This window comes from Chionomys nivalis, chromosome 20, assembly GCF_950005125.1.
Source record: "Chionomys nivalis chromosome 20, mChiNiv1.1, whole genome shotgun sequence".
Taxonomy (NCBI): Eukaryota; Metazoa; Chordata; class Mammalia; order Rodentia; family Cricetidae; genus Chionomys; species Chionomys nivalis.
This window is the reverse complement of record NC_080105.1, coordinates 50,086,123-50,101,445: the sequence shown is the minus strand read 5'-3', so window position 1 is coordinate 50,101,445 and position 15,323 is coordinate 50,086,123. Positions and strand designations below refer to the sequence as shown.

The window sequence follows — 15,323 nt, the reverse complement described above, 5'->3', positions numbered from 1 at the left end:
CAAAACCAGAAATTTTAAGCCCAGGATGGTTTTTTATTTGCTAAAGAAGGGCGGATGGGATGTGGTAGGAGACTGGAAAATACTGGGAAAAGCTAACAGAGAAGGAATCTTTCCACAGAACACACCACGACTTTCAGCCTTGACTTGTATGGCTAATGTACTCAGAGACAGACTTTGTGACAAAATAAGTGTTTCTTAAGGGTCAGAATGCCAATCATACAGGGATGTTAGACAAACATAGACATTATCATCTGATGGGCTTGTTGCCAGATTGTCTGGGTTACTGATAAACACAGTGCATGGAGAAGGGACACCAAGAACGTCCAAGTTCAGCATGGCTTCAGGCCTCTTACCAGCATGTCTCTGAAGACCCCTCTCTATGTTAGACACACAGGACGCACAGGTCATGCCTCTGATCTCTACAAAGCACTTCTGCGGTGCTGTTGTTCCCGGGGGTGGTGGGGTATCTGACGAGTGGCCAGGATCATGGTTTGCGGGGACCCCTCTAGCACTGGAAGCCAGGTTCTGTGTAGACTCTGGTGTACCACCCATGGTATGCGGCACAGAATTCCCAGAGCTGAAGTTTCCGACACGGTTGATAGGAAAGTTTTCTACAATGAAATGTGAGAGGTAATTAGAAGACAAGAAGCAACTTTGCTTGTTACAGCTGGAGGTCAAGCGTGACAATATTCATATTAAAGCTCCCGAAGAAGTGGCTGGGGACTGGTATTTCCCACACTGTCTCTCCCTCCTGTATCTTTCAGATATCTTTGTCTGTGACAAGTAAAGCAAATGTGTCCTCCAAGCCTATGCTCTGTGTTGTCATCCTTCTGATGACGCCTTTTAGTAAAGAAAAAAAAAGTTCCTATGTTAATAAAAATCAACCTCTGTAAATGTTTGGTTCTTTTAGTAGATTCTATCTCAACTTGGCAAAAATTTCCATGCAACTTTTCTCTAAAATCCCTAGAAACATTTCTCTGTGCATACATGTGACGTGTGCACACACGAGTATGTGTGTGGGTGCACATTTAAGTGTGTGTGTGTGGCTATCCATGCATGTGGAAGACAGAGGTTGACATCACGTATCTACATATGTGGGAGGTGTACATGTGGGCATAAATACATGGTATCACATATCTACACATGCATGTGTGGAGACACATGTGGGTAGACACGCACATGGAGGACAGAGGTTGACATCACGTGTCTTCTTTGATTACTTTTCACCTTATTTACTGAAGCAGCATCTCTCACTAAACCCAGGGCTAGCTGGGAAGAAACTGATCTTCTTCCACGGCCTGGAAAGATGAGCATCTTCTCCTCAGAGTTCCAGTGATATGACTGAGGAGATAATATATGTATAGGGCTGCCTCTGGGGAATCTGTTCATTCCCAGGTTCTCAGCCCCACTTCCCCATACTCAAAATTAGCAGTTCCAACTGTCTCTTCAGTTGTCACCTCAGTCTAGCCCAGCCAGGAAAAGGTCTCCACTTTTACTGCACGATGGTACACAGTTGGGTCCACCTGGGTAATCCAGCACCTTCCACTGCAGATCCACTCTTTTCATCACATGTGTAATGTCTGTTACGGTATTGAAGGATGCAGCTCTCAGCTACCTCTCCAGTACCATGCCTGTCTGCCTGCCACTATGCTCCCCGCCATGATGAAAATGGACTGACCCCCTGAAACTGTAAGCAAGCCCCCAATTAAATACTTTCTTTTATTGTGAGAGTTGCCTTGGTCATGTTGTCTCTTCACAGCAATAGAGCAGTGACCAAGACAAATAGCATCAAGACTAACATTGAAACATATTCACCATTCCATCCGATAATGTGAAACACCCTTAAATGTATGCAGAATGGAAACGGTGCGACTGGATGGCAGACTGCCATTTACTCGAAACCACAAGTGCAGGAAACAAGATGACCAGTGACCACCTGAGCTGACAACATCTATGGCTTCCAAATTATTCTTCTGAATGAACCTCCCATGTTTGTCGTGATGCGCTGCTATTTTCTGTGATCTGGTAAACAACCTCCACTGACCTTAGGGTGTGGCAGCAATTCAGCATGCACAGGATACATTCACAAGCTCACTGACATGTTACCCTAAACGAAGGCTTCCCATACAGGATGTCCAGCTAAATTTCACCTTCAGATCACTGTCAATCTTCTCTGGTATAAATATATCTTCAGTGCGGATATATTTATACAAAAGAAACCAGTGGGTACTTACCTGAAATTCAGCTGAGAGTTTAGAGTTCTATTCACTAGATCCCATACTCTAAGCACCTCTTGGGCTTAGTGACTATAATCCTCATAGTTCTACCTAATAGAAATTAGTTCTTTTCTTCCTATGTTTGCTCAATCAAGTTCAATTACTTTTAATATGTAGTTCCATGGTCATTTCTCTTTTGCTGCCAATAACCCGACTGTACCATTAGAAGATAAGCCTTACACAAAACAGTTTATATGGAGGCTCTTCAATACTTCTGTGGGGTACAAGATTTACTGTTCTGTTATTGTCTCTATTGACTTTGTTTTAAGCACACACACACACACACACCACATTCTTTCCAGGGTGTGGAGAACAGACCGTGGTGAGAAAACAAAACAACCCTTGGTACAAAGAACACCTGCTGGGGTGGGGACTGTGGCAGGGTGCGGAGGGGAGTTGGTAAAGGATCCCAGTAGAGCAGCCTCTCCAAGGACACAGCTCAGCTCAGTGGTCAGAGGATACGGGGTATGGGAAACAAGCCCAGAGGCCCTGGGTGCTGCTGGGGCTTTGCCTGGCGCTCTGGAAGTAGTCCCAGGGGCCAGCACAGACACACCAACAGCAGCAGCAGGTTCCAGGCAAAAGGCTCGGTGGCCAGGGAACTAAGGAGTTTTACAGCACACCACCACTCACAGAGCTGTCCCCGCAGCAACTATGCCTACCAGCTATAGCCCCCCTCTCGGCAGACTGTGGTCAGGATGGCTTAAGCCCAAGGCAGTTGACGCTAGCCTGGATAATGAAAAGGGATGGAAGTGGGGGGTAGAAGGGGTGGAGGGAGAGAAGAGAGTAAGTACCCTGCGCTTCCTCATCTTGGGCCTCTCTGGTACATGCTACAAATGCCCCCCCCATGCATGCCCCGTCTACTGAAAGTCCCCCCAACCTCCCAACAAAGGCTGGGCTCCCACTTTCCTTGTGTGTAGTGGCCTGGGATCCTCTCCCTAGTTAACTGGTAGAAGCTGCTCAACTTGGCTTCTGTGGCCTCTTGAGCTAATGTAAGAGGCTGCTCTCTCCGGTGGCCATCTGGAAAATGTTACCTGTGCTCTCAACCCCACTTAGCTCAGCTCGCTCGCTTTTGCTCCAGCACTCCTTCATGTCCATTCACACCCCCAGCTGCACACTGCCTGTCCTTCAGCATCAGGGAAGGGTTCATCCTGTACCCTGCTTCTCCTCCAGGGCTGTTTCCAGTCATACACAGCCCTCCTTCTGACCCCAGCCTGGTAGCACTGACCTCTGACTTCCTGATGTGCTGGGTCAAGAGCCAGCCCCTGGTCCTGCTCAGGTCACTCTACATTCCCCTAAAGCTCCTCCAAGGCACTGACTCCACTGCCCATAGCACCTCCAACACTCTCAGGCCTTCCTTCACTATCTCCTACTTCCCACCATACACCATCCTGGAAAAACAGCACAGCCTGGACGTTAGCAGTAGTCTAACTCTTCCGTTGCCTCCTAGCACAAGGAAGCTCTCAGATGAGCTTTCTCCTGCAGCACGCACAGCATGCACAGGCGCTGACGGCACTGATGCCGCAGCGCTGGGTGGGGAGGAGGAACAGGGCTGGCTGCTACTCAGGAAGCTCGACTTGATAATGAGCCATCTCAGAATGGGAACCCTTCTTTGTGACCCCTGTCACACACCCTTCCAGAAAGGCTCTATCTAAGGAGCCATCCACAGGAATGGCCGTTGTAAAAATCCTCCCCTTAATTTCTACTTTGAACTGACAACCCTTTAGTTGCTGCAAGTTCTGAGGCTTTGTTTGGTTTTCTGAGATGGGGACTAATGTAGCCGAGACTAGGCTTGCACTTGCCCTGTAGTTGAGGGAGGCCTTGTCCCTCATCGTCCTGCCCCCAGCATCCCCACAAGGCCTGAAATTACAGGCATACAATGTGCCACGATGCATGGCATTTTGTTTTTCAGACAGAGTCTTGCTCCTTAGCGCAGAGGGTCCTTGAACACACACAAGCCTGCATTTGTTTTCTGTTTGTTTTGGTGGTCTCTCAGCCTGTGCCATCATGCCCCATAAGACTAAAGTTCTATTGATTTTATTTTGTTTTGTGTAGGAGAGGAAACTTCAGAGAGAGGAGCAGCTGTTCCTTCTGTAAGAGGAGAGTCTAACAGTCCTACAATGCTCATTTATAGAATGCACACTCAGAATTCTCTCTAGAAAAGAAGCCCGAATCATGAGTCTATCATTTGAGTGTCAGCTCTGTGACAGGCAGCAACTAGAAATTGTATTTTCACTGTCCTGCTACTAACAAAGGTTAGCAAACCCGGCTATAACTGCCAACGCGTGAGGCAGTGACAGGGCCCACCTATTCAACTACCCAAGTACTGCCATGAGACACCGAGAGAGGACCCCAGACACACTTTAAACACGTAACGATGACATACCGGAATTCACTGACACCTCTAATCCCATGTCTTCTACAGCCGCTCGGAGTTCATCTGCGCTAACTATTGAGGGATCGAAAAGAACTGTCCCAGTCCCTTCGGCAGAGATGGAGACTCGCTGCACGCCTTCCCGCTGGGACAGCATGCCTTCGATGGGCTGAACAGAAGATGTGCCAGAAATGCCAGTGATGCTGAGCACCGCAGTACTGCACGGGCCCTGCTCTTGGAGTCTCTGGGAGGAAGCAGGGGAGGGAGAGCTCAAAGACCCGCTCTCGGGCTCACTCCCCTCTACTCCATCAGGGAGAGAAACTTTAAAGCGCCCAGGTGGCAGTGCCTCAATGGCCTTCTGTAGGAGCAAGGGGGTGATACAAGAAGGGTCGTACTGAATCTGGGCAGCTTTGTTCTCCAAGGACACTTGAATATTTTGAACCCCTGGGAGTTGGCCTATGTTTCCTTCGATATTCAGAACGCAGGACTTACAGTGCATCCCGTCTACTCTCAGGTGGAGGGTGGCCACGTGGCTCCCTTGGTGCCCTGGGGTCTCAGAGTTATTGGAATTCTGGTTAGGAGAAACTGTTGGTCTCTTTAGGTTAGTGCTTTCCAACTTGTCTATATCAATTGGTCCCAGCCTTAGGGGAGCCGTTCTGTTCTTGATGGCAGCTTCAAATCCCATATCACAGATGTGGTCCCTGAGGTCTTCAGGTTGAATGAGGTAAGGTTGATATGTGACGACGGCCTCCTGGTTGCTGAGGGAGACTTTGATTCTCACGACCCCTTGTAGCTTCCGGATCTTGCCTTCGATGGAGTTGACACAAGACTGACAGGTCATGCCCTCGACCCGGAGCTTAACCACAGCCTCCTCGGCTGCGGAGGACCTGGATGGCCAAGAGGCAGCCTTTCCTTCTGCAGCACTGGCCTCAAAGCCCATATCCTCGATCTGAAGGCAAATCTGCTGCAGGCTCATGACCGATGGCACATGTTTGACAGTGGCGCTGCCTTGTTCCAGGGAAACCTTGATGCTCACAATGCCTTTCAGACTAGAGATCCTGTCCTCAATGGACTTGACACAAGAATGGCAAGTCATGCCCAGGATGCTAACCACGCTGGTGGTGGCTGGGGATGAGGAGAGGCTGTCCAGACCTCCTTCATAGCCAATATTATCAAAGGCGAAGCTCTGCTTCGTTGCTTGCTCCCTGGGACGTGCAGGCATGGTAAGTTTAGATAAGATCTAAAAGAAAAGGAAGTAACAATTTTATCCTTAAAACCAAGTATTTTGGGTAGGGATACCACACCTGCATTGCTAGTTCCCTAAGGATCCACTGCCTGAGGAGATGTCGTGAGTGCCTCCCCCAGACTCCTGACGACTGACTACAAGAATCTATAACTCTGCAGAAGGTCTGTTCCTGGGTTTAGGAATCCTGCTTCACCTGTGTTGGACTGGAACTATCCCTGAAAACCGTGCCAGAACATCAACAGTAAATTGCCCAAAGACTGAAAGCTAAGCCACACAGCTGATCAACCACCTGACAAGTTGTGGTAATGGGAAACAAAGCTAGAAACGGCCACTTGACAAAAGAGAGACAAGATTTTCATACCAAGCAGCCCAGTACTCCACATCTCGCACCAGGGAACAGCAGGGCAAGTCCACCAGGTCTTCTCCAGTAGGCACCATAGACCAACCCCTAGATCCAGCCTCGGTCCCACATCCAACGACCCAGCCTCATCTGGTCAGCCCTGTCTGTACTGCCACCAACCTCCAGGCTTTGGCCAGGGCATATACCTGTGCAGCCGCCCAGAACCTTCCTCCTACCACCTGACTTCATCCCTCCTGTGCTATATCCAACTTCCAGGCCCAGTCTGGACCCAAATATCTTGCACTGGAATTTGCCCTGGTGATTGTACCAGCTGCTATCTTCCACATGCCTTCCTCAGTCCCCAGATCTAGCCCAGGCCCAAATCTAGTTCTCCCTCCTGGTCTGGTCCCAAGCCACCCCTAACCTCCAGGCTTGGACCAGAACACACATCCTGTGCACCAGTCCACCCCTCTGGGGCCACCTGACTTCATCCCACCCACATCATATTTACACCTCTAGTCGAACCCAACCCAACCATTCTGCGCTGTGTTACGTCCATATCAGACCTAGAACTAACAAAAGAAGTCCACCTGCACAGGTCTCATGACAAAAATACAAATATGAAAAACCAATACAGTATTCCAGCCATCCCCAAGCCCACCAATCCTCCAGAAATGATCTCCAATGAGAATCGTCTAGATCAACTCTAAGGCATAGAATTTAAAAGAATAAGCATAAACTTCATCAAAGAATGTGAAGTTCGCCCAAGTGACACACCTCTTCCAACAAGGCCACACCCCCTAACCTTCCCAAACAGTTCCACCAACTCCAGAACACGCATTCAAATATATAAGCCTATGGGGGCGATGGGTCATTCTCATTTCAAGTCACCACAAAGATGGAATTGAAAAACTCAATATCCCAACCAGAAAACTCAAGGGAAAGCCTTACAAGTAGAATGGATCAAGTAGAAGATAGAATCAGGATTTGAAGATAAAGCAGAGGTCAAGACCTACCACACAAGCAAAGAATATTAAAGAAAAATTAAAGCATGGGGGAAGGAACATGCGAGACAACTATGAAAAGACCAAACCTTCAGGATAGTCACAAATGAGGGAGAAGAATCTCGGGTCAATGGTACAGCCCAGATTTTCACAAAGACCATCGAAGAAAACTTCCCCAAACTAAGGAAAGACACACCCACTCATACAGATACAAGAAGCACATAGAACACTAAAGAGACAAGCCCAGGAAGTCATCACAGTGTAACTCCAAGTTTGCAAAACAAAGAAAGGACAAGGGAAAACCACATGTCATATATTAAGGAAAACCCATCAGAATAAGAGCTGATTTCTCAATGCAATCTTTGAAAGCCAAGAACTGCCTGGAGCAATATATTACAAGGTCTAAAAGCCCACAGCTGCCAACCTAAACTACTGTACAGCCAAACTTTCTGCCACAGCTGAAGAACAAAGAAAAGCTTACCATGCTACAAACAGACTAAAAGAATTCACATCCAGCAGACCAACCCTACACAAAATAAGGAAACAGCTACTTAAGACAGGAGAGGAGAATAATCACAGCCCAGAGAGTGTAGGAAGAAAACAAACGAAGCTGTAATTACTGAAACACAAAGTTCAACTGAGAACACAAACAACATGACTTCAATAAACACACAGGTTCCAATACTGTAAATATTAATACTCTCAACTCTCCAAACCAAAGAAACAAGCTGACAAAAAGGACCAAGGAAAAAAAATCCACCTTTTTGTTTTCTACAAGAAATTCAGCTTTAAAGACAGGTACAAACCTTAAAGTGAGAGGCTAGAAAAAATGTTCCAAGCAATGGGACCAGGAAGCAAGCAGGCAGCAATCCTATTATCTGACAAAATGAACACCAAATTAAAACTAATCAGAAGAAATGAAAATAAGAGAAAACTTCATTCTAATCAAGGGAACAATTAACCAAGAAGACATTACAACTCTAAACAATAGACACAACAGACTGATGAACTCAATTTCATAAGAGCTGTACCACTGGATGTAAAGACACAGATTAAATGCAATCCATTAATAATAGATAATTCCAATACCCTACTTCAATAGTCAAAAAATAAACACAGAAACATCAGAATTAATTCATACCATACATTAAATAGACTTTATAGATATCCATAGAATATTTCACCCAAACACCAAAGAATGCACATTCTACTCCGCAGTACAAGAAAGCTTCCCTAAAATAGACCACATCCTGAGACACAAAACAAATCTTTACAAATTCAGAAAGACTAAAATCATCCCTTATAGCCTATCTGCCCACAATTCCATAATGCAATAAAATTTAGAAATTGACAGCAAACAAATTTCTAGCAAATCCACAAACTCATGGAGGTTAGATAACTTACTACTTAATCCACAAACTCATGGAGGTTAGATAACTTACTACTTAATCCACAAACTCATGGAGGTTAGATAACTTACTACTTAGTGACGACTATGTCCAGAGAAGAAATCATGAAAAACAAATTTCCTGAAACTAAATGAAAGTGGACACAGCACAACACAACTCTGCAACAACTGAAAGCAGCCCTGTGAGGGACATTTACAACCCTTTATAGCCCTCAGTGCCTACATTAAAAGTCAGAGGAAGATGGGCCGGAGAGATGGCTCAGAATTCCTGGCAACCCCATGGTGGCTCACAACCATCTATAATGAGGTTTATATGAGGTCTGGTACCCTCTTCTGTCATGCAGGCAGAACACTATATACCTAATAAATAAATCTTTTTTAAAAAAATCAGAAGAAGCACAAATAAATGACTTAATCATGCAAAGGTGGAACCACACTTTGGCTTCTCCCAGTCTAGGAGCAGCCCAAAGGTGTCTTCACGCTCCTACCCTGGAACATAAGAATCAGCCCCAGCTAGGATAACAATAGAAGTCACCCCAGAAAGGTGGCTTACGACATATGGCAGCCCAGTGTGACAAGGCTCATGACATTCTCCCCTTCTCATGTTCACAAAATCCAATCCCACCTCGTAGACCCTGATGTCTCCTTGCATCCACGTTCAACCCTCAACCCTACAACTTTATTCCCTAGCAACTCCCCATCTTCACTAACTTCCTGTACTTTGATCGTAGAGCTTACCCTATGCTCCCTTCAGCATATATGTGCTAGTTTGAATAAGAATAGCCCCCATAGGCTCATATATTTGAATGCCTGGCTCCCAGGGAGTGATAGTACTTGTGAGGGATTAGGAGGTGTGGCCTTGTTGGAGGAAGCCTGTCACTGAGGGTGGGCTTTGGGGTTTCAGAAGTCCAAGACAGTCCCAGTGTCTGTCTCTCCCTGATGCCTGTGGGTCCAGATGTAGAACTCTCCAACTGCTTCTCCAGCACCATGTCTGCCTGCATGCCTCCATATTCCCCACCATGATGAAAATGGACTAAAACCTCTGAAACTGTAAGCTAGCCCCAATTAAATTCTTTCTCTTATAAGAGTTGGTTTGGTCATGGTGTCTCTTTGCAGCAATAGAACAGACTATGATAGAAATTTTACCAAGACTGGGTTATTGCTGTGACAGACTGACCATGCTGTTTGTTGGCAGAATGTGGACTTTAGAACTTTGGATTAGGATGAAAGTTTAAGTGGTGCTTAACAGGCCATACTAGAAGGGATGTGACCACTAGCAGGACTAGTGGCCCTGAGCGCAATGCAGATTATGAATATCCAGTTCAAGAGGTTTCAGAGAAAAGAATATTAATAAGTGGCCTAGAGACCACCCTTGTGATATATTGGCAAAAAAATGTGACTGCTTTGTGTCCTTGTCCAAAAAAAATTTGCCTGAAGCTAAATTGAAGAGTTTTTAGGTTAATGGCTTTGACAGAGGAGATTTCAAGACTGCCTAGTATTGACTGTCTCATGGCTATTAGTGTCTACTCTTATGCAAATCTGTAACAAAAAGGAACAAGCTGAGCAAGAAAAAACATAAGTTTGAAGAGAAAAGGCACATCAGGGAGTATAATGGAATTAAGTCCCTTGCTCAAGGAGATAGAAAAAAGTTTCCAGAAAAGCCCAATGATAAATGAAATAAAAGGAAGTGCTGACCCTAGAGCAAGACCACACCCTATAAGCTTCCAACTTATGGGAAGGAATTAAAGAAAAGCTTCAGTACTCAAGGAAGGTGTCAAAAACAGAAATCTGGGGCAAATGTAATTGAACAAGGAGGCTATGTCCCAGCCCTAGCAAGAAGCAGGACTTGTCAACTTTGGTCGTGTGGCTCTTGTAGAGTCATGGATATGAGAAAGGGGTCATGGAATCTTCCTCCACAGCTAAGGAAAGCTACTTAGACCAGGTGTGTGGGGGGGGTCCCTGCATGGAGGCCCAGAGAGCCCACTGTGAGGAGCTGTGAAGGTGGAGCCTGGATTGCCTTAGAAACTCCAAGATGCTGGAGATGGCAGTTATGGGATACCTGCCAAGGAAAGCTGCAGACTAGGTGTGGAACCGGCCCAAGAGAGATTAGTGTGCTGCAGTCAACAAAGCAGAGTTGGAGATGTGAAGAGCATTTGACATGAGACAGGGAGATGAAGAGTTTGGACTTTGCCCAGCTGGTTTTCAGACTTGCTTTGTCCAGTATTTCTTCATATAATCCCTTTTCTCCCTTTTGGAATAGTAACGTATATTCTGTCTAACTGTACACTAGAAGTATATGATCTGCTTTTTAATTTTGATTTTACAGGGGGGGTACAGTTAAGAGATTACCATGAGTCTCAGAAGAATTTTTTTTTTTTTTTTTTTTTTTTTTTTTTTGCTTCTTCAAGACAGGGTTTCTCTGTGGTTTTGGAGCCTGTCCTGGAACTAGCTCTTGTAGACCAGGCTGGTCTCGAACTCACAGAGATCTGCCTGCCTCTGCCTCCCAAGTGCTGGGATCAAAGATGTGCGCCACCACTGGCCCGGCTCTTTCAAACAGTATTGAAATTGTGATAAATTATAAGAACTTTTGAAGTTGGAGTGAATTCATTTTTGCAATATAATATGTCTACAAGCCTATAGAGGCCTAGGAGTATGTGTTGGTTTGAATAAGTATGGCCCCCATAGGTTCATATATTTGAATACTTGATCATTAGGGAGTGGCACTACTTGAGAGGGATTAGGAGGTGTGGCCTTGTTGGAGTAGGTGTGGCCTTTTAGGAGGAACGTTATTACTGGAGGTAGAATTTGGGACTTCAAAAGTCCAAGCCAGTCGCAGTCCAGTGTCTCTTTATTCCTGCTACCTGTGGACCCAGATATAGAACCCTCAGCTACTTTTCCAACACTGTGTCTGCCTGCATGCTGCCATGCTCCCCACCATGATGATAATGAACTAAATAAACCTCTGAAACTGTAAGCAAGACCCAGATAAATTAGTTTTCTTATAAGAGTTGGCCTAGTCATAGTGTCTCTTCACAACAAAAGAACACTGACTAAGGCAATTAGATAAACAGTACCTAATGCCCCTGATGGGTGTTCCTTCAGGAGCACAAAAGAGCTGGTTATGCTATTATAAAACCTATAACTCGAAGCCAGGTAGTGCTGGAGCATGCCTTTATTCCCAATACTTGGAAGGCAGAGGCAGGCTGATCTCTGTGAGTTCAAGGCTAGTTGGGTCTAGAGAGTAAGTTCCAAGACAGTCAGGGCTACAAAGAGAAAACCTGTCATACATACACACACATACACACACACACACACACACACACACACACACACACAAACAAACAAGCAGTCTATAGCTCCAAACACACAAAGTCATATGCTATAGCATATAACTCACACACCATGCACAGCCTTCACTACAGCTCTCCTGCTGACGAAAGATACCATAATCAACCTGTACACAGACTCCAAATACACATATAATATGATATACTCTGATGCAGCCATCTGGTGGGAACAAGGCTTCCTCACCCAATATAACACTCTAACTCAAAATGGCACTTTTTATACACAAATTCTTACAAGCAGCCTGGAAGCCACAACTGGACACTTATCATTTACTTCAGGCGACATCAGTCAAATTCTCAATGACTCTGCACCACTAATAGTTAGGCTGAGAAATATGCTAAACAAGCCCCCACATGACCACCCTTCCAAAACTAACACTCTTTCCCCTATTACTACAGTAGAGCAAAACAAAATTACTTCTCAAGATGGCTACTGGGATGAGTCATGGTGCAATCAGAGTCAACTGTTAATCTTACCTGAAGTTTTCAAACAAAAAAGCTTTTCAACTCTGCATAATCTCTTCGACCCAAGACCTCCAGCCCTTACTCAGTTCCTGCGAACATGGGATTATCTGTCTCCACAGGACAAACAACTGTGACAATAGGTCTCCTCTGTTTGCAAAAACCAGTCAAACCACTACCCCAACTCTGCCTTTTCCAACCATCAGGCAGGCTGGTCTCGCCCAGCTTCTGGCTGACAGGTAGAAGACTTAACTCAAATGCCTCTGTCTAGAAGGTACAGATTATCTTCTAGTCCTACTGGACACCTTATGGGATGAGTTGAAACCTTTCCCACCGCCAACAAAAACGACACTACGGCTCCAGAAGTCACCACCACAAACATAATAACACCCAGCTTTAGCCTCTCTTGTACTCCATCACAGACAGTGGCTTCAAATTTACCTCCCAATGATGTCTAACCTCATTCTTTAATGGCAAATGGGACCTACACATTCCATACTATTCCCAATCCTCTGGCAAAGTGGAACACATGAACTGTATACAGAGTCTCTAACCAAACTATCCATACACTTGCATTTAGAGTGGACCATACTTCTCCCTCTGGTCCTCAAAGGTCTGTTCCCTCCAATATAAGCCCAGAAACCCAAGTGCCGAGACCAGCCTGGTCTACAAGAGCTAGTTCCAGGACAGGCTCCAAAACCACAGAGAAACCCTGTCTCGAAAAACCAAAAAAAAAAAAAAAAAAAAGGAACCCAAGTGCCTTTCAACTTTTAGAAGGCAGGTCCCGTGTAAACCCAGAATTGTCATCTCTCTCCAAACAATGCTTACCTTCCCTGCTCCACCTTCCTCTCCTCCAACAACTCAGACAAAGCCTTTGAACCAACATGGACCAAACATTCCCACATCTGCTACTTAACCTAAACCTACATCTTGAGGCTAGATAATAGTTTATCTGAGAACTCCACACACCCCAAACACCCTATGACAAAAATGGAATGGATAACTCAGTCATACATACTCACTAGTTCCACAGTGGCTGAACTCCAAGGGATCCCTGCCTGGAAATCAGGAAGAAGACAGGACTGTCCACTGTCTCAACTCCTTGTCCATACTGTGCTCAAAGCACTAGTTGGAGCAATTAAGGCATGAAAAGAAAATTAAAATACCAAAAGTATAAGTCAAAATATCCTTCAGTGTAGATGATATGGCACATACAAGAATCCCACCAAAAACCTTCTAGAAAAGATAAGAATTTCAGTGAAATAGCAGGATACAAAATCATCTTACAAAAACCAGTAGTCTTTCTATAAACCACATCCACACCAAGAAAGATCATAGAAACACTCCCATTTACAATAGTGTCAACGATGATAAAGTATCTTTAAATAAGCTTAACAAAGGAGAGAAAGACATCTACAATAAAAACTTTAAATCTTAGAAGATGGAAAATGCTAGAAAATGGGAAGACACTCCCTGGCCATGGATTACAATCAACATCATGAAAATGGCGCAACCGCAAACAAAATCCCCACTTCATTCCAAACAGAAACAGAAAAAAACTATCCTAAAACTCGTATGGAACCACAAAAGACCCCCATAGCCAAAACAGCCCTGAACAAAAACAGCAATGCCAGAGGGATTACAATTCCAGACTTCAAAATATATTACAGAGCCATAATCATAAAAATAATATGGTATTGGCAGAAAATTTGAGATTTCATCTTACCCTAGTCAGAATGGCAAAGATCAACTAAACAACCCACAGCAAATGTGGGAGAGGATGTGGAGAAAGGGAACCCTCGTGCACTGTTGATGGGACTGAAAATCGGTACGGTCACTTTCAAAATCACCGCGGAAAACTCTCAGAAGCTGAAGATAAATCTACCATGTGACCCAGTTCTACCACTCCCTGGCAAATGTCCAGAGGCTGGAACTCTTACTCCACAAATACTCGCTCAGTCATGTTCACTGCCTCTCTGTCTGTCCACAGGACCTAGGAGATGGAAACTACTTAAATGTTCTCCAACTGTTTGATGAAAAGTTGAGATGTGATACATACACACAGTGGAATGCTGAAGAGAAGACAGAAATCGTGAACTTGGCACGCATATGAATGGAACTAGAAAATCATATTGACAGAGGTAACCCAGACCCAGAAAGACAAACATCACGTGTTCTCTCTCATCAGAGGCTCCACATCACATCTCTCATCAGTTCCACATCTTCAAATGTGAGTCCATAGCCTGGAGTAACCACAGAAACCAGGAAACGAAGAGGGGTGTTTTATCAGTGACAGACAATACACAGTACTCAGCCGCTCCTAGACAGGTGGGTTTTCCACAACAGGATTTAGGAGACAAAGCTTTTCAAACAAGAGTTATGAAACACTTGACCATTGAGAGCCACCACCTACATTCTTCTGTTGCGGTACTGAATGGACCTGAGGCCTCCCCTGTGAGTGAGTGTCCTACCACCAAGCCACACCGAGGCTTGAACAATCTGTTGACAGTTTTGCAGTGTTTGGATGGCTTTTAGTGCAGATACATAGTGTGTACATGCTCTTAAGTCCATTCTTTGATGCAGTGTTTGGAGAGACTGAGTTTTATATTTAAAATCAAGGCAGGTTTAGGTTGAAAGGTCTGTCAAACAATCCTAGGTTTAGACAGAGTCCAGGGTTGAAATGCAGTGTCCGGGGTCAGGCTTGTGGGAGCCACTGTTTCATCTCATTCCACCCAATGAGAACATCTCCTTGAGAACATTGGGAACTTGAGCTGCAGACCTGACATCAGTTTGAGGAAGAATGTCTGCTAGCTCCTGATAGAATCTTTTATGGTTTGTTTTTCTGTTGTCTGAAACAGGGTGTCACTGT

At 45.0% G+C, this 15,323-nt stretch overlaps 1 protein-coding gene across 2 annotated transcripts in view; it reads right to left on the bottom strand.

Annotated features, from left to right (window-relative positions):
- Nucleotides 1-15,323, bottom strand: part of Atp7b (ATPase copper transporting beta) — a 69,168-nt gene that overhangs the window by 28,668 nt on the left and 25,177 nt on the right. For both annotated transcript variants that reach the window (XM_057752576.1, XM_057752575.1), the window contains exons 2-3: nt 4,660-5,887; nt 354-611 (exon numbers count right to left, since the gene is read on the bottom strand). In XM_057752576.1, the coding sequence (XP_057608559.1) occupies nt 354-611; nt 4,660-5,887 (1,486 nt within the window). The remainder of the gene's footprint in view (nt 1-353; nt 612-4,659; nt 5,888-15,323) is intronic.